The following is a 26,925-nucleotide window of genomic DNA, read 5'->3' as shown; positions in this document are numbered from 1 at the left end:
TTATGATATTGCATTAACTTGGGTAACTTGGACGTGGCTGGATGGCCTAATATATTAAGCAAAAATTATTATTATTCCTTCAAAATAAACTTTTTTTTAATTAATGTGAAGTAAAAAGCACATGGAGAGAAAAATATCGTTAGAATCAGGATACGTATCGTTATTTTGACTATGCACCGTATAGTCATTTTTTTTAGAGATACGCTGTAAAGCCAATTCAGCTATACAGCGGATCATCAAATTGACGATCCGTATCATTATTTTATAGGCCTTACATTAAGTTGATTCAACTATACAGATCCTCACGTTGACAAAACAGTTGCCTGTTTTGACGAAACTACCTATATTTACAAGAGCTATTCTCTGTACGCTTAAGTGAAACAAATGAATCCTTAAATTAGAAAACCGGATCGTTATTTTAAGGATACGTTGGATAGTCATTTTAACAATATTTTTTTTTCCGTGCAGAAAATATTGTGTAAAAAAACCACGTTTCATCGGGGCGGGGTGGGGGGAGGGGGTCACGATAAAAGCTATGTTAGGCTACATGAGGGGTAGGAGGGATCTGAGAAGGGCTAAAATATGACCACGTAGTTTATGGACGCTCCCTATATACATATATATGATATATATAAATATATAAAATATATGAAAAATTGATGTGGGTACATAAAAGAAAGGTCTTGATGAGTCTAACATCGGGATGAGCTTATATCTTAAAAAATATTATTAGTAGACAAGATAGCAAAGTCAGTTCTTAATTATTGACATTTTTAAGATATAAGCTCATCCTGATGTTACACTCATCAAGAGCTTTCATTTGAGTACCCACATGTATTTACATATATTGTTCATATATACATATATATATAATACATAAATATATAAAATATATGAAAAATTGATGTAGGTACTTAAATGAAAAGTCTCGATGAGTGCAATGTCGGGGTGAGCTTATATCTTTAAAAATGTCAATAATTTACAAGATACGAGGTCATTTCTTAATTATTGATATTTTTAAAAATGTAAGCTCATCCTGATATAAGGCTCATCAAGAACTTTCATTTGAGTACCAACTTGCATTTTTGATATATTTTTCATATGTACATATATATAATACATATAAATATATAAAATATATGAAAAATTGATGTGGGTACTTAAATGAAAGGTCTTGATGAGTGTAACATCGAGATGCGTTTATATCTTTAAAAATGTCAGTAGTTGACAATACACAAGGTCATTTCTTAGTTATTGACATTTTTTAAGATATAAGCTCATTCCGATGTTAAACTCGTCAAGAGCTTTCATTTGAGTACCCACATGCATTTTTGATATATTTTTCATAGATACATATGTATAATATATACAAATATACAAAATATATGAAAAATTGATGTGGGTACTCAAATGAAAGGTCTCAAAGAGTGTAACATCGGGATGAGCTTATATCTTAAAAAATGTCAGTAGTAGACAAGATACAAGGTCATTTCTTAATTATTGATATTTTTAAAGATATAAACTCATTTCAATGTTACACTCATCGAGACCTTTTATTTAAGTACCCATATGGTATTTTTTATATATTTTATATATATGGTATTTGTGAAATATGTAAATATATAAAATATATGAAAATTTGATGTGGGTACTTAAATAAAAGGTCTTGATGAGTGTAACATCAGGATGAGTTTATATCTTAAAAAATGTCTATAGTTCACAAGATACCGAGTCATTCCATAATTATGTATCTAGAGATAGAGTATTTTCGAATGCTGCCTAAATATTCATCATCATAAATTGACTATTGGTGAAAATTTTATGAAACTTTGAAAAAGCACAATTCCAGGTCAAGACTTCCAAAAATATCAAATTTAAAATCCATTTTATCATATAAATACACTGGCTTCAAAATTACGCTTATTCTCTTAATAATATAAATTATTTTTTAGATTATTGAGAGATAATTAAATTTTTTACCGTGTCAGTTGAAGACCGGGTGTGCAGTACTGATTTTTTAGTTAGGGCGTCAAACTTGTTGAAACTCGACTTCTGTAACAAAAAATAATATATTTAATAATAAAAATAACAAGGTGACTTAACTATACTGAAGACTTTTTAATCCCAAGGATTTTGCAAGCTGAGTATACTTTTATATGAATGTTTGTGTGAATAAGCGATAAATTATTTAGATAAAAAAAAAAAAAAAAAATAAATAACAGGATGAAAGCGGGTGTAAAATGTGTTAAGTTTATAAATAAGTGTGACTTATTTTAAAAAGCTCAAAAAAATCTCGAGTTCATAATTTTAAGCCACCGCTTGTAAGATTTAAGAGAAGTATTGATAAAGCAATTACACAGGATATAATAAAATGTTAAATATATGATATGATATGACATAAAGGCATTATGCTTTTTGTTCTTGCATTAATCTGAGCACTTGGAAAGGTACAAAGAGTACAAAGATACCTTGTATAGTAATTTATGACCCCTAATGTCACACTCACCAACTGTTTAATGGATACTCCGGTCTCGATTGTTTCCTTATTGAATTTCGTCAGCTCTTTGCACTTAGTACTTTCCAATGTGTAACATTGTGTCTACATGCGATTGAAATAAATCAGTAGCTTTTATTATTATTTTTTAGTCATGCAGATATCGCTAACTCCGACACTTTGATTATCTAATTTTCACGTTTTTTTTTTAGTGCCAAAAATTTCACGTCTGCACAATTAGTACGCTGTTAAAAATCTAATTATTTATTCATTTTTTTTTTTTTAACTTAAAATTATAATTAATTCATAAATTATTTATTTAAAAAATTTCATTTAATTTTTTAGAAAAAGTATAATTATTTATTTTTTGTTACTTAAAATTAAAATTTATTCATAAATTAATTATTTAAAAAATTTCATTTAATTTTCCAGAAAAAATCTAATTATCGTTTTTTTTTAACTTAAAATTAATTTATAAATTATGAATTATTTATTTAAAAATTTCATTTAATTTTTCAGAAAAATAGTCAACTAGTTTTTGGAATTTTTTATAACACATAAATTAATATAAAAAAAATATTTTTAAAAATTTCTAAACAAGAAATTTTTTTATAAATTAATTATTGTAATAATTAAAAAATTTTTGGTAATTATTATTATTTATAAATGTGGTCCGCCCTATTTTTGGCCATATTTAGGTGAAAAATTAACATTTTTTATTGTTTTTTTTTACGGAAGAAAAATATAAAGATTTCGATAGCTTTTTTCGCCTTCAAAAGTTGGAAAAACTTTTGGCTCTCATGTTTTTGGATAAAATTTCTATTTTGTCTTTTTTTGATGTTTTGACATATTTTTTTTTTTTTTAAAGTACATAAAATATCGAACAATTAAAAAAAAAAATTTGAATATCAAAATTTTATAAAAAACAATTTTAGATACAAATTGTCTAAATTTTTTTTTTCACAAAAAAATTCTATTTCTTCAATTAAAAAATAAAATTTTAAACAAATAAATTTCTTTTAAAAAAAATGTCAATTTTCTATTTTCTAAATTTTTTTGAAAATTTTTCAAATTTTCAATCAAGTTTTTTTTAATTGTTCACTTTTTTTTGTATTTTTCAAAAAAAAAAAATATTTCAAAATTTTCAAAGAAAAATTTCATTCAAAAAAATGAAAGTTAAAATTGTTGACCCCACTTATAAATAATTACCAAATTTTTTAGGTATCTAAAATTTTATATAATTTTTTAAGAAATAAAAAATTAAAGATATTTTTTCTCTAGAAAAATTAACAGCGTACATAATAATAAAAATAAAAATAAAAATATTGTGCAAAAACGATTTTAATTTGTAGCAATACTCACTAGAGTTTTGACGTTAACGTTTGAAAAATCATCCTGGTCTAAAATACACTCCTCCGCGGACACGGAATTGCGGTAATTATGGTGGCTATTATTGTTGTGCATGCTTGAGTCTCCAGTATTAATATTCTGCACACAAAATACACTAAACATGCGTCAAACATATTAAAGAACTTGCCCATGCCTAAACGCTCATTAAACCTCTTATACAATTCCTAATTATTAATGCTAATTACTGATTGTATAAAAGTTGGGATGCTCGAAGCAATCATGCAGGCGAATTAAAAAAAAAAATAATTTTTTTTAACAAAAAAAAAATAAATATTTGAATTTTACTAACCACTGAAATGTTTTCCTTTTCGAGGTCGCTCTTTTTTTTGCTCTTTTTAGTTTTTTTAGTGCGCGTCGCGCTGATTGATGACTGAGGTGGAGACTGGGACGTAACGTCGCTATTACCAATGACACCCTCGATCTTTTTCTTTTTTATTTTAGCCGAACTTTTAGTTGTCGTGGAGGTTATTGTGCTGGTTGTTATCACCTCCTCTGAACTCTCGGTCTGCACCAAATAATCGTTAATCAAATAGACATTTATATACATTTTTACACATTGCAATTTGTACTTGGTACAGCCCATATTTACATCATGCACTAAATCTACCAGAGATAAATCATCTACTTGTAAATTACCGCAACAAAGTGTTGCTTCAACGTAATAGTACACAATATTTTATACATTTTATACAGTACAATGTTATTTAAGTTTTAATAGAGACACTGCAAAAAATTTCTGGTTTGCGGTGAGAAGAGTTTCAAGTTGAAGTTGCATTTTTAATGTTTAAATTAAAACCAAAAATTTTCTACACGCTGAGAAAAAATTTATTTTAACAAAATTAATTTAAACAATTTTAATTTTTTGACTGTAGAAATAACAATTTTTTTTACAATCAATTTTTAGTTAAAAAAAAGCGTTTTTTAAAATTGAGGAAAAACAATTTTAGATACAAATTATCTGTCTAAAATTTTTTTTTCAATAAAAAATTATTATAAAAAAAAGGTAATTATTTACAAGTGAGGTTCAACTTTTTTTTGGCCATATCTAGGTGAAATATTAACATTTTATAATTTTTTTTTTATTTTGCTTGTTTGCCTTCAAAGTTGAAAAAAATTTTGGCTCTCATTTTTTGGAATGAAAATTCTATATAGATGATAATAAATTAAATTAGACTAAAAATAGATTTTTTTTAAATTTCACTTAAAGTTCTTTACAAATAGAATTTTTTTTTGTAATAATTTTCTCAATAAAAAAAATTATCAAAATTCTTAAATGTCGGCTAACTTAATTTTCATGAATTGATGGATAATCACAATATTTTTTTTTAATTTTATTGTTTTTACGGCGGTGACATCGAAAATATCAAAAAATTAATATTTCAATTAAAAAATCATCTTTAAAAATTGAAAAAAATTTTGGCTTCATATTTTTGGCTAAAATTTCTATTTTATCTTTTTTTGAAAAGTACATAAAAAAACGAATAGTTAAAAAAAAATTTGAATATCACAATTTTCTAAAAAATTTATAAATTTTTTTTTCAAATTTATTAAAATTGTGATAATCAACTTTTTTATTTTTTTAAATTGTTCATTTTTTAATATATTTTTCAAAAAAAAAATATATAAATAAAATCAACTGAAAATTTAGTTAAAAAAAATTAAATTAAAATCGTTGACCCCACTTGTAAATATTCACCCAATTTTTTTCACAATAATTTTTTGTTCAAAAAAAGTGTTCTAAAATTAAAAAAAAAAAAAAAAAAAAAAAAACAATTTTAGATACAAATTGTCTGAATTTTTTTTTTTTAACAAGAAAATTATAAAAAAAAAATTTTATTTCTTCAATTAAAAAATAAAATTTTAAACAAATTAAATTCTTTTCACAAAAATGTCAATTTTTTTAAAAATAAATTTTTCCTCAGCAAAAAATAAGAAAAAGAAAAGATTATATCAAAACTTACACTGCATGCATTTGTTAAATTGTCATCAAATATATTTCGGCAAACTGGTGGTGGGTCTAATAGAGAAGAAATAGACATGCTCTCACAAACACCTAAATTATTAGTAAGTTCATCAGTATTAATATTGTCATTGTTAATAATAAGATCGTTAGTCTTCTTAGGCGAGTCGCTGACAATGATTAACTCGGAATGGTCAGATTGACAATTATCGCTGTCGGGAAGAACAATATCTTTGGATCCAGTTAAATTTATATCGGACATTATCTTAGAGTCTGGCTCGGTAGTAACCAGCTCCTCATCCTCGTCCTCGCCGGGTTCTGGTGAATCAATGGCATTAAAATGATTTAATTCAGTCAGCAGTAAAGAATTTTTTACTTGTTGCTTCTGTTGGCGGCTGCAGCCGGTCAATGATTCCTCATTACTATTTTCTCGATAAAGACTACTACCAGTCTCTCTGCTGTTGCAACTGCTACCAAACTCTATTAATAAATCTTCATAGCAATTATTTTTTATTATTGTACTCTCAATAGGATCTTGTCTAGATAAACAAGTTTCCGTGAGAATATCATCTTCAATATTTGAACAATTCTTAACTGAAGAATCACCATCGATATTTTTTTCTTCAGTTTTCTTCTTAATAATAATATCTTTGTTATCATTAGTCGCTGATAATTGCTCGTTAAAGATAAACCTGGCTGAATCTTGCCAGCCGCTAGAATAAAGATCTAGTGACGGAAAATCCACTGAAAATCCATTCTCGCTCTCATTAACGAGAAATTCACTGACGTTTTTTTTCATCTTAAAAGAAGAAATAATTTGAGAATAATTATCGTCCTGAAAATGATCATTATACTCTGATAGAAGGATTTAGTTCTATTTAATAAGATTTAGTAACAAACTTTTCATTACCAAATATTTAGTAATAGGTACTAAATCATTTATTAAAGCCCATTTAGTTCCACCAAATAAATATTTAGTAGTATTTAACAAATGATTTATTGGTATTCAATAAATCTTTTATTGATATTAAAGAAATCAATTTTTTAACTAATTTCAGCGTATAACTTAACTTTTTTACTTAAAATAATTAAAATAAATAATAATGAGGTTATAATTGAGGATGGTTTTACTTGTATCACTGTAGAGTGTTTTACAAGGGAGGGTGGGGAATTATTGTCTCTCCACTTTTTTCTCCGCAATATAGTCTCTCAACCCCGTCATTATAACTCTCAACCACTTTTTCGTCCCCACCCCCCTGCATGTCGGGATTTTTTCTTTCATGCCCGACACACATGTGCTGCGACTGTGGCCGACTTACGCGTTATAATCAGTACCTGCATTTGCATTACGGTCTTAAATAGTATGGAGGTACTTCTATAATGACATTTTACCTCCATAACTATATGGGAAAACCACAGAAAACCCGACCGGTACAGAGGCTGGCAATGAAACGCACATATTCTTAGTTTATAATCATTGAAAAATATTGGTGCGCGCCGGAATCGAACCCTGGTCCCACTCTTTCGAAATGCAGGTACCGAGCCGATTAGGCTATTGCCAACCTATAATTAAAATAAATAATTTTAAGTAAAAATATCAAGTATTATAAAGAAAAGAATCTCATTAAATTATATTATTTTAGTTGAAATATTTATAAAATTTAAAAATTTAAACTAAACCCCACTGAAAAATAACATATAAGCCATTTGGGTTTTCAAAGAGAAAATAAATTTCTCAAAATTGAGCTGAATAAAATAATCTGAGTCAATGAATAGATTATGTATCACATTGGAAATAAAGCATAGCTATCTACCGACAATACTTAACAATTAAATATTTAGTACCTACTACTAAATCCCTGATAGCCACACTGAGAAAAAAAATACTTTTACTCAATTAACAATTTCTTGGTTCAAGAAACTCACTGACGATTAAATATTCTATTATTATTAATTAATAATTTCTGAAGAGAATAACATCAATATTTATCTTTGAATCATAGATAAACAAAAGAATAGCTTTATTTAAATTAAGTAAAAATTATTTCAATCAATTTAGCAATTTCTTGAGCTAAGAATTTATATTCTTGAAAATTTTCAAGAACATAAATTCTTGTATCAAAAAAATTTTCTTAATAAAAGTATTTTTTTTCTCAGTGCACCTTAACTAAAACTTTTATTCAATCAACTGTCGAAATTCGTAGCCAACTTGATGGAAAAAGTTTGCAAACCAAGCGGTTTTAGTTAAGTTGTCTATAAGTTTGGAATTTGGCGTCAAGACTTGCAGTAGAAATATTTTAGTCAAGTTGTAGTAAAGTTGAAAGGAAATTTAACCAAAAGTTTGGTGTTAACTTGTATTCAAATTGTGGCCGTAGATTTTCGTCAATTTCTTTACAACTCTTGTACTGTAAAAAATTATAACTACTTTTAAACAAAGCGTAGTTATCAGGGATATTATTTGGTGGAAATAAATATTTATTTCCACGTAATGAAGCTTTGTTCATATAAAGAAATCATTTATTAAATTGTAACAAATAATATTGATGGGTAAGAAATATTTTTGCCCTCCGGGCGGAAAGTGGCAACTTTCGTCCCGCTGCGCTAAACTAAGTTGCCGCTTTCCGCTTTCGTCGGACAAAAAAATAGTATACACTCCTCGGGAAGTAAATAAGAAAGCCTCAGATCACATGTTTGTTGACCTCGGCTTCGCCTCGGCCAACAATTACATGTGATCTGAGACATTTCTTACTTTACTTCCCTAGGTGTGTAATATACTATTTCTCACCTCCGGGCGGAAAGCGTCAATTTTCCTCCCGCTGCGCTAAACGAAAATGCCGCTTTCCGCCTCCGTCGAGGAGAAAAATAGTATACACACCATGGGCAGTAAATAAGAAAGCCTCAGATCACATGTTTATTGACCTCGGCTTCGCCTCGGACAACAATTACATGTGATCTGAGACATTTCTTATTTTATTTATTTATTTATTTATTTATTGAAGAAATTTGGCCCTGGAACTGACGTTCCTTAAAGGCAGTAGAAATTTAATAATATTATATAGAGAGTAAATAGTTTGAATACAAAATTATAAAGTAATTTGAATACAAAATTAAAAAGTAATTTGAATACAAAATTAAATAGTAATTTGAATACAAAATTAGAAACCATTTTGAATAACATTTTAATCATATAAGTAAATGAACACTTATTATTATTATTGACTCTCTAGTTCAAATGTCTTTATCAAAAATTAATTTGTAACACAACGTCTGAAACTCAGCTGAAACTTTACTGCCCTAGATGTGTAATATACTATTTCTCCCAAATAAATGAGTAAAAATTTTGTTACTAAGTTTAGTACTCCGTCTGCCCTGTTATGACAAAACAACGTATCACGAGATACGCTGTTTTGTCGTAACAAAGCTAAAATAGTATATTACACATCTAGGGCAGTAAAATAAGAAATGTCTCAGATCACATGTAATTGTTGTCCGAGGCGAAGCCGAGGTCAATAAACATGTGATCTGAGGCTTTCTTATTTACTGCCCGTGGTGTGTATACTATTTTTCTCCTCGACGGAGGCGGAAAGCGGCATTTTCGTTTAGCGCAGCGGGAGGAAAATTGACGCTTTCCGCCCGGAGGTGAGAAAATGTTTTTTTAGTGTTAATTAATGATAGGGTATCATCAAAATTTTACTAATTTAAATAATTATGCCAATAATTTTGATTAAATGTGCGTATAAAAGAAATGAAAAAAAAAAAACGTATCTGTTTTGCATTGGAAATTAATATAACATTTAATTCTTCGAGTTACAGCGTTTTGTCATAACAATTTCGTTTATTTATCAAAATGAGCATTAGTTTCTTAAGATAAAAAAACGTATCTCGAGTTACAACGTTTTGTCATGACAGAAATGAATTTTTCTGTTAAATTATACTCAAATTCTATGAAAATTTTATGCGCTATTTTCTCGAAACTATAATTTTCGAGATACGTCGTTTTGTCATGACAGGGCAGCCGTACTAAATCCTTTCATCATTATATTTACTCTGAATTTGATTTTGATCTTCAAAAATACTTACGCAACTTTCCTTAAAAACAGAATGCTCTGGTAAAGATTCTTCCGCATTTTTCAAATCCTCTGCCAAAAGTTCACTTTTCTTCCCTCTATCCTCGAGAAAATCAATTAAAGTATTCAGGGCAGTCGGTTCTGGATCTAAATCTGTACCAGCAGCATCACAAGCAGCAGCAGTAGCAGCCGCGACATCATTATTGTTATCTTGATAACTCTGATGATCAACAAGCTTAATATTACTCCCCAGAGCACGCTCGTGGATTTCACCTGAATTATTTAGAAGATTTTGGCTGAAGTTACCGTTGGACTCCTCAATATCTGTTTCTATGATGAGTCGGCTGTTGTTTATGCCCGGCAGATCTTGGCATAGCTGGGAAGAAAGCTCCAATTGATGATGGTGATTCGTCAGTTGCTCCTGCTCCTCATCAATCAACATTTTCTTATTCTCTTGTTCAAGTTCATTTTTCAACCGGATCAATGCGAGTTCATTGTCAATTATACTTCTAAGACTACTCTCCTCTACATTATTTATAATTATACAACCATTTATCCCCTTTTCCTCAATATTATTATCATTGTCACCAAATTCTTCACTACTTGCTGTTATTTTGTCAATATTTATCAAAGCAATGTTAGAATTGGCACCGCACGCAATATCGTTTTGTTTTGTACTTACTAAACTTGTAGTTTTATTCTCCACTAGTTCCGCCATATTTTAACTGGGTTATCTGCAATTACAACAAATATTTTGTTATTTGGGTGAAGAAACAAATTTTTGGGGTATTTATTTCTTCTCTAGACTTGACGGATTAAAGATTTTAAATTTCAAAGCTTAATTTATTATGGTAACTAAAATAGCCGACATCTGACAATTTGTTTGTGTTCATTAATGAATTGGGTTGTAAGCATCTATAATTAGAGAAGAATATTCAAAAATGTCAAATGAATTATTTTAAAATGTTCTTTTCATACATTTTTTGACAGTTTTTAGTCAATTAATATTAAACTAGTTCACAAAATTGTCAGATTTTAATTATTATTAATACCAATTTTGTTTCATTTTAAAAATTCAAATTTTAATACATTTTTATCTAATAAAATTCAATTAATTCTTATTCAATAAAAATTAATTTAGTTTAAAAAATTTCTAAGTTTTAATTATTTTTAATATCAGGTTTGTTTCATTTTAAAAATTAAAATATTATTAAATTTTTATTCATTTTTATTAAATAAAAATGTATTAAAATTTAATTAATTCTTATATAATTAAAATTAAACTAGTTTAAAAATTATCAGATTTAAACTATTTTTAAAACCAATTCCAAAGTTTCAAATAAATTTTAATTTATTTATTTATCAAAAAAAATTTTTTGAAATTTAATTAATTTTTATACAATTAAAATTGACCTAGTTTAAAAAATTGTCAGATTTTAAATATTTTTAATATCAATTTCAAAGTTTCAAATAAATTTTTATTGAATAAAAATTTATTGAAATTTAATTAATTTTTATTCTATTAATATTGAACTAGTTTAAAAAATTGTCAGATTCAAACTATTTTTAATATAAATTATAAAGTATTAAATTTTAATAAATTTTTATTGATTTTTATCTTTTTATTTTAAATCTTAATCTATTAATATTCAACTAGTTTAAAAAATTGTCAAATATCAATTATTTTTAATATAAATTTTGTTTCAATTTAAAAATTCAAATTTTGACAAATTTTTAGTTATTTTTATTAAATAAAAATGTATTAAAATTTAATTAATTCTTATACAATTAAAATTGACCTAGTTTAAAAAATTGTCAGATTTTAAATATTTTTAATATCAATTTCAAAGTTTCAAATAAATTTTTATTGAATAAAAATTTATTGAAATTTAATTAATTTTTATTCTATTAATATTGAACTAGTTTAAAAAATTGTCAGATTCAAACTATTTTTAATATAAATTATAAAGTATTAAATTTTAATAAATTTTTATTGATTTTTATCTTTTTATTTTAAATCTTAATCTATTAATATTCAACTAGTTTAAAAAATTGTCAAATATCAATTATTTTTAATATAAATTTTGTTTCAATTTAAAAATTCAAATTTTGACAAATTTTTAGTTATTTTTATTAAATAAAAATGTATTAAAATTTAATTAATTCTTATACAATTAAAATTGACCTAGTTTAAAAAATTGTCAGATTTTAAATATTTTTAATATCAATTTCAAAGTTTCAAATAAATTTTTATTGAATAAAAATTTATTGAAATTTAATTAATTTTTATTCTATTAATATTGAACTAGTTTAAAAAATTGTCAGATTTAAACTATTTTTAATATAAATTATAAAGATTTAAATTTTAATAAATTTTTATTGATTTTCATTAAATAAAAATTTATTAAAATTAAATCAACAATTAAAAAATGAAAAAAGTAATTGTAATTCTAGCAAGTAAACAAAATTCTTTAGGTCAACCTGTTGAATGAAACTTAATCATTCTCTGAAAAAAAAAAAAAAAAAAAAAAAAAAAAAAAAACCCTGGGAACCCATTAAAATAAATTAAACAAGATTTCATTCATTCCTGTGCTCTAGGTCTTAAAATTTGCATTGTGATTGTCATTATTCACATAATAGTCGGTAAATAATTAGTAATAATTAATTAACGCTGACAAATACGTGGTTAGTACTCGGTGTAAATTAAGCGGGTATCGAGTAACCCGCGCACTATTCAGAAAAAGAAGAAAAGGTTGGGGTCTTGGAATCCCAAGCAGTGAGATTGTAAGAGTAACAACCAACAGAGTAAGAGACTATGTCAGTACAGGTCTATCCGTTAACGTTGGCCAGCTTTAAACAGTAGAGAGTAGAGAGGAGATCTGCTTCCAACGGAGCAACCACCAAACGCATGTATGTACCTATTATTAGCCGTTAATTCTCGTTCTTATTTATCCTATCCTCACCAGTGTAAGTGTAACCAGCTCCAAACAACAAAACCTATTTTGACAACGATGAAATCCGAGATATTGTCGTTATATCACGTATGTGTGTTTGTTGGTTACAGTAACGAGTTACAAGATTACTGTGGTTTATTATACCCACAGGATTTCCGACCGAGATTTTCCGTAATTCCAAGAAAATAAACCGCCGAGCTTCTTTCCCCTGTAATTCAATATATATTATTATAAATTATAAATTATTTTTATAATTTATAAATTAATGCTCTTAGCTGGATTTATAAAAATAAAAACAATAATATTAAAACTAACATTGAGGAAAAAAATTAAATTATTTCCTATGGGTCATTTAATATAATGATATATTATATATTAAATTTACTCATGTCATTCACGCACAAGTGCCTAATGAACCAAGTATTCATGCTTTAACAGCAAGACATTTGTAAAAAAGGGCTGCTGGACTATCTGGGATAAAAAAAGCCAGCAGATGAGCTGAGAGCGTTCTTTCTTCCTCGGTGAACGGTTTTTAAAATAGGATTTCTTCTCTTTAGATCGCCCGAAATAAATAACAAGTTGTTGTTGCTGGGAAAAGAAGAAATATTTGTGTGATTAGTAAAATAATAACAATTCACAGTTTGATGGAAAGATTTATTCGATGTTTATTTAAATTTTCACTAACGTTTCCTCGGTTTCCCGACTTCCTCAGGTGCTAGAACAATTAAATACAAAATACTTTACAATAATATTCTTACAATTACATTACAAAACATTATCATAACTTTGTATAACTTGGACAGTATAAACTCAACTTATGCTTAAGTCTAAGAATACATCAAAACACATACCTCAATTATTAAACATCAATTGTTAAAATCATATTAAATGAATCAAGGCAGGCTAACATCCTGAACTATTCATGTTTTAATTAATAAATATTCAATTAATAAATAATAAAACAAATACCAAATATCAATTAATTAAAACTTTTGTCAACACTACAATAGTGAAAATTTTAATAAATATCGAATAAATATTTACATCAAACTATGAATTGTTATTATTTTATAAATTAATTATGGATATGAACAACAAGACAATGAATTTATGTGATTAGTTCGATATTAGTGCACTGATAAAAAAATTATCTTGACTCAAGAGCCAAAATCTTGAACAGGGTGACGACTGAACACTAATTTCAAAATTCCCTGACGAAAAATAAAATTCCAGAGCCTACAAAAAAATAATTGTTATTCAAATATTCGTTATAATTGCAAATTATTTTAAAAATAATTTTTGTATGCTAGAATTCATATCTAATATCCAGAATTGAGTAAAAATTTGGAACTATAAATTATGTTATATTTTTTTGCAGATTTTCAACTAAGGTACCCGCGGGTAAAAAGGCCTAAGTGATAGAAATGATATTTCAAATAACCGCTTCCGCTAAAGGCTTCTCTAGTAAAAGCGTCTAGCATAGAAATGTCGCGAAAAGCTTATAGAGTTCCGATACAATGTTCCCTGTTTTCTACACGCATAAAATGCTTTTTTGCCCTCCGGGCGGAAAGTGACAACTTTCGTCCCGCTGCGCTAAACTAAGTTGCCGCTTTCCGCCTTCGTCGGACAAAAATAGTATACACTCCACGGGAAGTAAATAAGGAAGCCTCAGATCACATGTTTGTTGACTCGGCTTCGCCTCGGCCAACAATTACATGTGATCTGAGACATTTCTACTTACTTCCCTAGGTGTGTAATATACTATTGTTGAAATAACAAAAGACGGGATAACTGAAAAATATGTTCTGGTAACAAATGAGTGTAGTTATAGTAACAAATCCATTAGTCGCATTAACAAAATGTTTCAAGTTGTACTAACAAACCAGTCTGTTAAATCACCAAATCAATTTGTTGTCCTAACGAAATCATTTTATTGCAATAACAAAACTAATTTGTTGCTAAAATATTTTCCAAATCAGATATCACTGATTATAGCATATTTTTAAATTATGGACTCTTATAAAATTTAATGTAAATTTATTTGTTATTTTAATAGAATAATTTTACTGTTAACAAATGCATTTGTTACTAGAACATGTCTTAGGTTATTTTAACAAAATTTTTTTCTGCGTGTATATTTCATCATCCGTCATATGCTAAAATTGCGCAGAAGAATTCCTAAAAAACGGTTTGAGCAAATAGTAAACATTCTTTATACTTTTATATTTAATAATTTAAAATAATTGTTCTAATTTTTATCAATATCTTAAAAAGTATTGTTGCTAAATTTAACTGATGATTGATCTCTAATACCAATTTTATTGATTTTCATATAACTATTTCCAGTATGTTTAACCCGCAGGCCTTATTACCCTACCGTAGTAAAATAAGGCCTATTCTTAAGGTTTTTGAAAAAATTTAATTTTGTGTTTGTTTAGGGTGAAAATTACCATTACTCCATTATATTTTGTGGCTAATGTATTGATATAAAAATTAATGATACATTTCAATAATTAAATGCAATATTTTGGATTTTTTTCAAAATCTCCCTAAGCTAGGCCTTATTATACCCGCCGGTACCTTATTCAAAAAAGATCAGTTTCTTTTGATTAAATGTTTATAACTTTTGAAAATACAATAATTGATATTATTATTATTATTATCATTAATCATTGAGAAGTTATACTTCTTTTTTATTATTAATTATCCATACATTGTTTTTTTAATATTTTGAAGAAAATGATTTTCTTGAGTCAAGAGAATACATTTTTGAGACAAGAAAAATTTACTTAAATCAAGAATAATTTCTTGACTTAAGAATTTATTCTCTTGACTTTAGAAAATCATTTTCAAAATGGTATTCTTGGTTCAAAATTTTGGCTCTTCAGTCAAGTTAATTTTTTTATCAGTGTGGAGGAATAAAAGGGAAATTGGAAAATTTGTATGTTAATAGAGCAGAATATGTACCAGGTTATTGTGTTATTTGTGGGCCGAGAACAAATTGTTGTCTTCTTTTTCTCCTGTCTGATCGTTGTCGGTAAGGTATGCGTACTTGAACTCACTTTTAAACTGATATCTGATTCCATCCGTATGTTTAGCTAACAAAACTATGTTTTACTTATATACACCGCTCACACAAACGTTCTAGACATACGTGTACAACCGCTTGCTTTGAACCTTAGCCAAAAAACATTCCGGGATTCTTACGAGTCATGCAGCTTAAGAGAAAAACCATCAGCGCACGCGCTATAAAGACACTGACTCTCTGTTTTTACTAAGTGATTTAAATAAATTTTTGAAAATATAATAATAATTTTGCGAAATTTATAAGGACCATTTTTATAGAAAATTTAATTCTCTATAAAAACTTTTATCATTTTTTTGTACCTTCAATTTTTAACCCGCAATTTGAATCTCAAATTAAAAACTCAAAAAATTGATATTGAATAAAAAATGAATTTTTAAATAAATTAGAATTAAAAATTAATATTGTGTCTTAAGGATACAACAAGATACAATAAAATTAATAAGGATCATTTATAGAAAATTAAATTTTCTATAAAAAAGCATTATCATTTTTTTATACACTAATAATTATCCCGTAATTTCAATTTAAAATAAAAAACTCTATTTTATAATAAATTAAGATTAAATTTTTTAAATAAATTATAGTTAAAAATTAATATTGTGTCTTAAAGACGCAAGATACAAAAAAATGATGTGGATAATTCTTAGAAAATTAAATTATCTATAAGGGTGATTCTCTGTAAGGATGTTTTTTGCTGTCCCAGTCCCAAAATTAAAACTTTAAGATTAAATTTTAAGTTATTCGTCAATAATATATAATTTGGTCCATAATGTTTATAAACTTAATTAGTTAACTAACAATCTTCAATAAAAAGTACCGAAAGTTAATTTGTTTCATTAAATTCATTAAACCAAAGTTTGTCCCAGGCATTTTAAGATCAGTCCCCTGCCAGAAGTTCAAAGCCAAAAAAAAAAAATCCAGCGTGTTATTTTACCTTTTGTAAGGTTTATAAGGATCTAACTAGTTAGCACTTTATCGCCATTTTATTTAGTGTCAAAGCACCGTTTGTTCTGGAAATATGTGTCTGGGCCACTTCAAAACTCAGTCCCTTGGCAGCTATTTTTGTTTATAATTTATTTATAAAATTGGATCCATAAGTATTAATATTATTCTAATTAATGTAAACATTCATTGAGAACTTAAAAAGTTGAATGCATTGAAATAAATCTTGCTTGATTTTTCTCAATTTGATAAAAAAAATCAGTCCCCTGTCAAGTTATATGGCAAAAGATATACAAATATCGAAAAAGCAAAAATTAATTCGGCTGTTTATTTATTATAATTAAGCTGATATTTTTGTAGCCCTTGTTAATTTTTTTTCTAATAAAATTAAAAATAATTTGGTCGGACAATTTTGTACAGATTTAAGACGTCTTTACAGAGAATCACCCATCAAAAAGTACTCTTTTTTTTCATATCTTAAATATTTAACCCACAATTTAAATTTCAAATTAAAAACTCAAAAAATTGATATACTAAGATTGAATTTTTTAAATAAATTATAATTAAAAAGTAATATTATGGCTAAAAGACGTAAGATACAAAAAAAAATGATAATCATTTTTATAGAGAATTAAATTTTCTATAAAAAAGTACTCATCATTTTTTTGTATCTTCAATATTTAACTTATAATTTAAATTTCAAATAAAAAACTCCAATTGATAATAAATTAAGATTGAGGTTTTTAAATAAATTATAATTAAAAATTAATATTGTGTCTTAAAGACGCAAAATACAAAAAAAATGATGAGGGTCATTTTTAGAAAATTAAATTTTCTATAAAAAAATTTTTATCATTTTTTCATATCTTAAATATTTAACCCACAATTTAAATTTAAATTTGAATACTCAAAAAATTGACATTGTACTAAAATTGAATTTTTAAAATAAATTATAATTAAAAATTAATATTATGGCTAAAAAACGCAAGATACAAAAAAAATGATGACCATTTTTATAGAGGATTAAATTTTCTATAAAAAAGTACTCTTTTTTTTCATATCTTAAATATTTAACCCACAACTTAAACTTCAAATTAAAAACTCAAAAAATTGACATACTAAAATTGAATTTTTCAAATAAATTATAATTAAAAATTATTATAATGGCTAAAAGACGTAAGATACAAAAAAATGATGACCATTTTTATAGAGAATTAAATTTTTTATAAAAAAGTACTCATTATTTTTTTGTATCTTCAATATTTAACCCACAATTTAAATTTCAAGTTAAAAACTCAAAAAATTTACAAGATTTTACGGCTAAAAGCATCATAATAAAATAACAATAATAATAATAACATTCTAAAATAGTGTAAATGTGAATCTTGAAGTTCTGGTTCCTAAATGAAGATGAAAATGAAGATGAAGATGAAGATGAAGATGAGGAAGAAGATGAAGATATAAATACCCAAAAATGAAAGAATAAAAATCAAAGTTGGGAAGTGCGCAATGAATTAAAATGGCGAGTGAACTTAATTATAAAAGAAGAGATAAAAGATTCATGAGCTGAGCAAATAAATATTTTGCGTATAACTTTCATTATAAGTAATAATAATTGTTATGGTTGGCAGAAAGTTTAATAATTATGTGCGCAATGATTGCGCATGGAATGCATAAGATTAGATTGAGTTAATTAACGGAAGAAGTGTACATGTGATGTGATGATACCTTGGAATTTAAATACTAAATATATTACATATATTATATATAATATAGATGTATTTAAATAAAAAAGAGGATTACAGATCCTTGTTGTGTCCAGATAAGTGACTCAGTGAAACCGTACTTTAATAATATTTAATAGCATTAGTATTGGGCGTCCGAGCTAACTGGTATGCGCTTGTATTAAATAAAACTCAAGTTAGTATAGAGTACAGTGTATTATTAGGTTACGATGCTTAAGGTAAAATAGTGAATAGGATGTATAAATAGAAGTCATTTTTCAAAGAAATGAATGTTTTAAAAATAAAGAAACTCCATCCAGCATCTTCCGGATGTTTCTTCTTACTTCATATATTCATATTCATAATAAAGTTCATTCTTATTTATACTTCCTCCGTACTTTATAAATTAACTGAATTTTCTTCTTTATTCAGATTTATAAGGATTATTTTTGGGATTTATTCTGAATAAATACATTTTTTAAGCCAACTTCTGTTCTGTTAGTCGCTGCTACGCTGCCGGACTTGCAATATTATGTCACGCAGTTATGAGTCACTGTTTCTTTTAAGGGTGACACTATTTTTAACCACAATATTATCACTTTCATTCTTCCTCTAAATGCGGTTTTATGTACGAATATTTAAAACAAAAAGTATAATAGTGTTAAATATATTTTTTGTTTTTTTTTTTTAATATTTATTTATTTTTTTATGAAACTAAAATTAGCATTGACAATTTATTAATTCCTCTAGAATAATAAATTAAGTCTAGAAAATTATTTTGAAAAATTGCATTTGTAATTTTTTTAAATTAAGCTTCTAAAGATGGAATTTTTTGTAATACTAAAGTAAGCCGACGTTTTTAATTTTTTTTCAATATTTATTTATTTTTTTTTTTTTTTTGAAACTAAAATTAGCATTTATAATTTTTTAATTCTTCTAGAATAATAAATTAAGCCTAGAAAATTATTTTCAAAAATTGCAGTTGTAATTTTTTGAAATTAAACTTCTAAAGATGGAATTTTTTATAATACTAATGTTAGCCGACGTTTTTAATTTTTTCAATAATTAAATTAGAACAGAAAAATAATTTTTTTTTAATTGCAATTACAGTTTGTTACAAATGAAATTTTTTTGTAATAATTTTTTTAATAAAAAAAAATTATAAAAATTTTTAGATGTTAGCTAACTTAATTTTCATTAAATAGAAAGAAAAATTTCTTGACTGAAGAACAAAATTCTTGGCTCAAAAAAATTTTCGAATCCTGAAGGAAGACCGAAGTTGTGTTGGCCGAAGTAAAAATTTTTCTTTAAATTCTATTCTTGGTGGAAGTTATTTTTTCTTAATTCTATCATAAATACTTGATACAATAAATTTTTATATTTGATCAAGATTTTTAAATACTTTAGGGAAGCAGCGCCACCTACTTCAGCTGAAAAAAAAATTTTCTCACCTTACGAAAATTTTTCTCTTGAATATTTGATACCCATTTTATATTATTTTAGCGTCCAGTTATACATATTGAATGAAAAAAAATGATGAAATATTATTTGATCTTCCCATTTGACATGTTAATCAATAAAAATATTAATGAAAATTAACTTCTATCTTTATATTTAATTTTTTGGAGCAAGAGAGAAATTTTCTCAAGACAAGAAAATTAACTTTTATGAAGACCTAAATTTTTTGGAGCTTGGAGGCTGAATTTTCTCAAAACAACAAGATTTTTTTTACTTAAATAAATTTTCTTGGATCAAGATACGTATTTCTTAAAGCAAGAGAATTAATTTTGTTGGAATAAGTGAAATTTCTTGTCAAAAAAAAATTTTTTTTCACTCAAGAAAATAATTAGGAAGAAAAATATTTTCTTGGCTGTGTACGAATATCTAAAACAAAAAGTATAATAGTGTTAAATATATATTTAATAGTATAGTTAGCCCCCTTTTTATTTATTGGGAGTAAAAAGTACAACGACCGTAATATTTATGAGCAATTAAAAAATATACGCATTTAAATGAAGAAATATTCTTCATAACGGAAATGTCTGAATTGAAATGATTCAATTTAAAAATTTAAATAATAATAATAATAATGAAATTAAATTAAAAGTTTTTAATGTTTAAATATATTAAATAATAACACCAAGAAGAGTGAATATTTCCCATCGCAAAACAGATGTTGCATGTGTAATTTAAATGTGTGGATAAAATACACACATTCCTTTCTTTTAGTATTATAACTGATTCACTGTATAAAATTCCAAAAATAGAATTTCTTTCATTCGCGACTGTACCACTTAAAATTTAAGCTGTTATATGCATGACTGAGTAGGATATACTTAACATATTTTTCACTCAATATATTTACAATTATTTATACTTCGCTAATAAATTTAACAATAAATTTTTTGCTAAAATTTATCTTTTCCCGGCTTAAATAATAATAAATAAAAATGTATACCAATATATTTATATATATGTATATTTTATTCGGGTACATAACTGTTTTTTTCACGGTAAAGAGCATGTGTGAACAGTTGATACAATTACTTGGCTTTATTATCACAAAGAAAAGAAAGAACCGATAAAAATACGTACATATCAATAGTGTAAATATTTATACATACGTAGACATAAATTATAAACTGTCAAAATTACATACATATATATTATATATAAATTCACTGATATAATATTATATTTGTAATGATTTACAGATTATTATTATTATTATTATTATTATTATTATGAAGTTATAATTTTTAAAAATTAATAATAATAATAATAATAATAATAATAATAAATTTTAAAAAATACTTTAATTATTAATAATAATAAAGTTAGTTGAAATTTTTGATTTTTTTATTTTGCTTAATTTATTAAATTATAACTAAAAAAGATTTTTAAAAAATTGCATAGTTTTTGAAGTTTTTAACAAATGAAAAAAATTTTTTTGTAATAATTCTTTAATAAAAAAAAATCATAAAAATTTTTAAATGTCGGCAAACTTTATTTTCATTAATTATTATAATGTAATTTTATTTTATCAAAATATTATATCTCATAAAATTCAATTTATTCTTAAGGTCAATTAAAAATTTTAAATTAGCTAACTAAAAAAAACAATAATAATAAATGAAAATAAAGTTAGCCGACATCTAAAGATTTTTATAATTTTTTTTTATTAAAAAAATTCTTACAAAAAAATTTTTTTATTTGTAAAAACTGTAAGTGAAATTTTTTAAAAATATTTTTTAGTTCTAATTTAATAAATTAGGCAAAATCAAAAAATCAAAAATTTCAACTAACTTTATTGTTATTAATAATAATTATTAAATTTCATCAAAATATTATTATTATTTAAGGTGTTTAATTATTATTATTATTATTATTATCGTGAAGATGACTCCGAATTACAAAGGCCTACAATTCTCCGTTCTACTTTTCTATATCCATACCACCCAGAGCAGAGATCACACCATTAATAGCTCTTGCCTACTCATCTCGATCACCAATTTTATATCACAGTCCCACTGACGCTTATGAAAATTATCTCGTCACAAAAAATCAAATGTAAACTAGTACATCCGCGTGTATATTTAGTCCAAGAAAATATTTCTTCTCGAAGATAAACGAAGAAATTAAAACCTTTTCTTCAACGATATAATAATATTTGTGACAACGAAACTAGCGAATAATTTAAAAAATACTTAAAAATTTTTCTATAAATAACTAAAAAAATTTCATCAGCAAAAAAAGTTCAAACATATTTTTTTTGTCAGCTATTTTCAGCATCATAAATATTTGCAAAAACGAAAGTTTGATAATTTCTTAATAAAAATTAAATATGAAAATTTATTTTAAAAATTTTTGTAACAAATTATGGCAAAAAAAATTGGATATCCAATTTTTTAAAAATAATTTTTAGATCAAATTTATTTGTTAAAAAAAAAATTAAAAAATAACAGCAAAGAAGAAATAACTTTCCGTAAATTTATAAAATCTCAAACCTCGGTTGTTTTTTTTTAAATATAAAACTCAAACTATCAACACATAAACATTAACATTTAAACTTAAAACAAGTACAAGTATGAGCATGACTCCTTGTCGAGTTAAGTGTAAGTGTAATAATAAGTGAGAATAAAAAAGGGATTTTCGATATGCCAGACGTCTGGTGGTGGCGGCGGATGTTAAAATGTGCAAACGTAGTCCTGCGTTACGACGAACTACTTGTGTATGTTTACTATCGGACTCATAAACACAACACACATCATTTCATTTATATTAAATAAAATAAATCTGAAAATTAATTTAGCAGATATTTTATAATTTTAAGAATTGTTTTAACAAATAAATTATGTCAAAAAAAAAATTGACATTTAGAAAATTAAAAAATCCAACTTTTTAGAAATAATTTTTCGGAGCAAATTATTTATTAAAAAATTGTAAAGCAACTGCTAACTTTAATGTTATAAATTAAGTTAGCCGACATTTATAAATTAAAAAGAATTTTTTATTGAAAAAATGACTACAAAAAAAAAAATTTTTTTCATTTGTTAAAAACTTAAAAAACTGCAAGTGCAATTTTTTAAAAATATTTTTTAGTTATAATTTAATTAATTAAGTAAAATAAAAAAATAAAAAATGTCGTGTAAATTTATTATTATAAAATAAATGAAAATAAAGTTAGCCGACATCTAAAAATTTTTATGATTTTTTTTATTAAAGAATTATTACAAAAAAAAAATTTTCATTTGTTGAAAATTTAAAAAACTGCAAGTGCAATTTTTTAAAAATATTTTTTAGTTATAATTTAATAAATTGAGTAAAATAAAAAAATAAAAAATGTCGGCTAACTTTATTATTATAAAATAAATGCAATGAACACACACTTGCAATAAAAACGAATGAAAATAAAGTTAGCCGACATTTAAAAATTTATATAATTTTTTTTATTAAAAAATTATCACAAAAAAATAAAAAATTTTTTTCATTTGTTAAAAACTTAAAAAACTGCAAGTACAATTTTAAAAAAATATTTTTGAATTGTAATTTAATAAATTAAGTAAAATAAAAAAATAAAAAATGTCGGCTAACTTTATTATTATAAAATAAATGCAATGAACACACACTTGCAATAAAAACGAATGAAAATAAAGTTAGCCGACATTTAAAAATGTATATAATATTTTTTATTAAAAAATTATCACAAAAAAATAAAAAAAAATTTTTTTCATTTGTTAAAAACTTAAAAAACTGCAAGTGCAATTTTTTAAAAATATTTTTTAGTTATAATTTAATAAATTAAGTAAAATAAAAAAATAAAAAATGTCGGGTAAATTTATTATTATAAAATAAATGAAAATAAAGTTAGCCGACATCTAAAAATTTTTATGATTTTTTTTATTAAAGAATTATTACAAAAAAAAAATTTTCATTTGTTGAAAACTTAAAAAACTGCAAGTGCAATTTTTTAAAAATATTTTTTAGTTATAATTTAATAAATTAAGTAAAATAAAAAAATAAAAAATGTCGGCTAACTTTATTATTATAAAATAAATGGAATGAACACACACTTGCAATAAAAACGAATGAAAATAAAGTTAGCCGACATCTAAAAATTTTTATGATTGTTTTTTATTAAAGAATTATTACAAAAAAAAAATTTTCATTTGTTGAAAACTTAAAAAACTGCAAGTGCAATTTTTAAAAAATATTTTTTAGTTATAATTTAATAAATTAAGTAAAATAAAAAAATAAAAAATGTCGGCTAACTTTATTATTATAAAATAAATGGAATGAACACACACTTGCAATAAAAATGAGCAATTAGCTGAGTAAAAATGTGTGGAAAAAGGAACTTACCAATGAGAAACGTTGGTCCGGGTAGAGTTTACAGCTTAGAGCGGCTAGCAGAGTGTAGTAGGCCTTTAGGCGGGGGATCAGCGAAGCAAAGGTATCACAGAAACTCGAAAAAATATTTGTTAAAAAAAACCGTTAAGCTACCCGACGACAATCGCGATGACCACGACTCGACTGAAGAAGTAAGTAAAGAGGATGTGTGGGTGCGAGAGCCGGTAGTGTACAGATAAATAAAGCGTCCTCGAGTTTTGTTGGCTCGAGTGTTGTGTGTTGTACTTTTAGTTAAGTTTAAGTTGGTTTAGTTGTTGAGGTTGAGCGAGTGGAGCGAGCGAGTTGGAGAACGCGCGCGCGACACGCTCAGTAAAACCAACTGAGAGATACTGATGATGCGAGATACTACAAGATACCTTCCCGCACTCACTTACTCACTCTTTCCTCTTTCACGAGCTCACCCGTACCGGTTGCTTTTGCTTACAACTTACAATACCACAACCACGTATATAATATACACGCCAGTCTTCAGCTTTAATTTTATTTTTTTATCCAACTTTTATTCCCACTAAATATTTCTTCTATTTTTTTTTCAGGTTATTAACTCTTAATTTTTCGCACTACAATTAAAATTAAGTCAGCTGACATTTATAAAATCTGGAGATTTTTATTTATTTTAAAAATTAACTTAGGAGATATTTATTCAATTTTTATCATTTTTTTTACAAATAATTACAGCAAAAAAATGAAGAAAAAAATTTTAAAAATTTTAAATGCAATTTTTTTTAAATAATTTTTTTGGAACAAATTTTTATGAAAATTAATTCAGCAGATATTTATTAAATTTTAATAATTTTTTTAACAAATAAATTATGGCAAAAAAAATTGTAAAAATTAAAAATTCAATTTTTTAGAAATAATTTTTTTTGTTAAATAAAATTAAAAAATTTTTAAGCCTGTTAACTTTAATGTTATTTATTTATAAAAAATTAATTTAGCAGATATTTATTTAAATTTAATAATTTTTTTAACAAATCAATTATGGCAAAAAATTGTAAAAATTTTTAAAAATTAAAAATTCAATTTTTTAGAAATAATTTTTTGGAACAAATTTTTTTTTTTAAATAAAATTAAAAAATTGTTAAGTGACTGCTAATTTTAATGTTATTTATTTATTCAAATTAATTTAGCAGATATTTATTAAATTTTAATAAATAAATTATGGCAAAAAAAAATTGTAAAAATTAAAAATTCAATTTTTTAGAAATAATTTTTTGGGACAAATTTTTTTGCTAAATAAAATAAAAAAATTGTTAAGTAACTGCTAACTTTAATGTTATTTATTTATTAAAATTAATTTAGCAGATATTTATAAAATTTTAATAAATAAATTATGGCAAAAAAAAATGAAAAAAAAAAATTGATGTAAAAATTAAAGAAAATTCAAAAATGCAATTTTTTAGGACAAATTTTTTTGTTAAATAAAATTAAAGATTGTTAAGTGACTGCTAACTTTAATATTATTAATTTATTAAAAAAAAAATATTTTTTTGTTCCAATTTAATAATAAAAAAATTAAATAATTAAAATTGTCGGCTAACTTTAATATTATGTCACAACACTGGTTCACTGGATATTTATCATGAAGATGATAGCAAGCCGACTTTTATTTAACTTAACTGATCAATTAATTTTAATTAATAATTTCGCACTTGAGATTTGGATTTAATTTAAATATAAGTTAATATATTTATTTTTTTTTTTTAGCTCAGCGCATGTATTTGAAAACTCGAAAGTCGGATTGAGACTACGGCTTCTTGAGAGTTGCGCTTCAGTTCGCGATGGAGAACGGGCTTGGAAGAACCACTTGGAAGGAACGGCTGGACATTTAGCGTCGCCACCACCGTCCCGTCTTCGCGGTACTACCACCGCTTATTGTATTGTATTATATACGTACCTCTCATATATGTAATATAATATAATACAGACATTCATACACATGACGTGCCAAGTAAAAGTCTCTAAGTAAAACCACTACAGTAAATTTTTTTCGCTTCAGGTTTAGTTTAATTATTTATTTTCATCCAGGTGGTCGCGACAATTACGGGTTCATTTTACCCGACAATAACCGGCCATAAATTATCCTTATTGTGGATTTTATAAATTTATTGTTGGGAGTTAATGGTTAGATTTAAATACAGGAATTTAAAATAACATACTTTGTTGTTTTAAATTGCTGAGGTTTTTTTACGCTAATAATTTTTATTAAAAACGCCTCAAGTTTATTTAATGATTAATTAAACATATAATTACATATATTACTCATCAAATATTTTATTTAATAAAAATTGCGTAAAAGCGAATTTTTATTTTCCATTATTTATTTTTTTTTAACATACATTTTTAAATAAATATTTATTAACAACAGTAACAATA

At 25.1% G+C, this 26,925-nt stretch overlaps 2 protein-coding genes across 6 annotated transcripts in view; both read right to left on the bottom strand.

Annotated features, from left to right (window-relative positions):
- LOC123275084 overlaps positions 1–10,649 on the bottom strand; it is a 25,773-nt gene extending 15,124 nt beyond the window's left edge. For 4 of the 5 annotated variants that reach the window (XM_044742996.1, XM_044742997.1, XM_044742998.1 and 1 more), the window contains exons 1-6: positions 9,945–10,649; positions 5,866–6,663; positions 4,194–4,409; positions 3,857–3,982; positions 2,507–2,599; positions 1,981–2,052 (exon numbers count right to left, since the gene is read on the bottom strand). In XM_044742996.1, coding sequence (XP_044598931.1) covers positions 1,981–2,052; positions 2,507–2,599; positions 3,857–3,982; positions 4,194–4,409; positions 5,866–6,663; positions 9,945–10,649 — 2,010 coding nt within the window. The remainder of the gene's footprint in view (positions 1–1,980; positions 2,053–2,506; positions 2,600–3,856; positions 3,983–4,193; positions 4,410–5,865; positions 6,664–9,944) is intronic. The other variant, XM_044742999.1, reaches the window with a different exon arrangement.
- LOC123275095 (probable tRNA (guanine(26)-N(2))-dimethyltransferase) overlaps positions 10,630–26,925 on the bottom strand; it is a 25,335-nt gene continuing 9,039 nt past the window's right edge. Inside the window, exon 10 of the mRNA XM_044743016.1 lies at positions 10,630–10,665. The gene's annotated coding sequence lies outside the window, so the exon portion shown is untranslated. The remainder of the gene's footprint in view (positions 10,666–26,925) is intronic.

This window comes from Cotesia glomerata, linkage group LG1, assembly GCF_020080835.1.
Source record: "Cotesia glomerata isolate CgM1 linkage group LG1, MPM_Cglom_v2.3, whole genome shotgun sequence".
NCBI classification, from domain to species: Eukaryota; Metazoa; Arthropoda; class Insecta; order Hymenoptera; family Braconidae; genus Cotesia; species Cotesia glomerata.
This window is presented reverse-complemented; position numbering and strand designations above follow the sequence as displayed.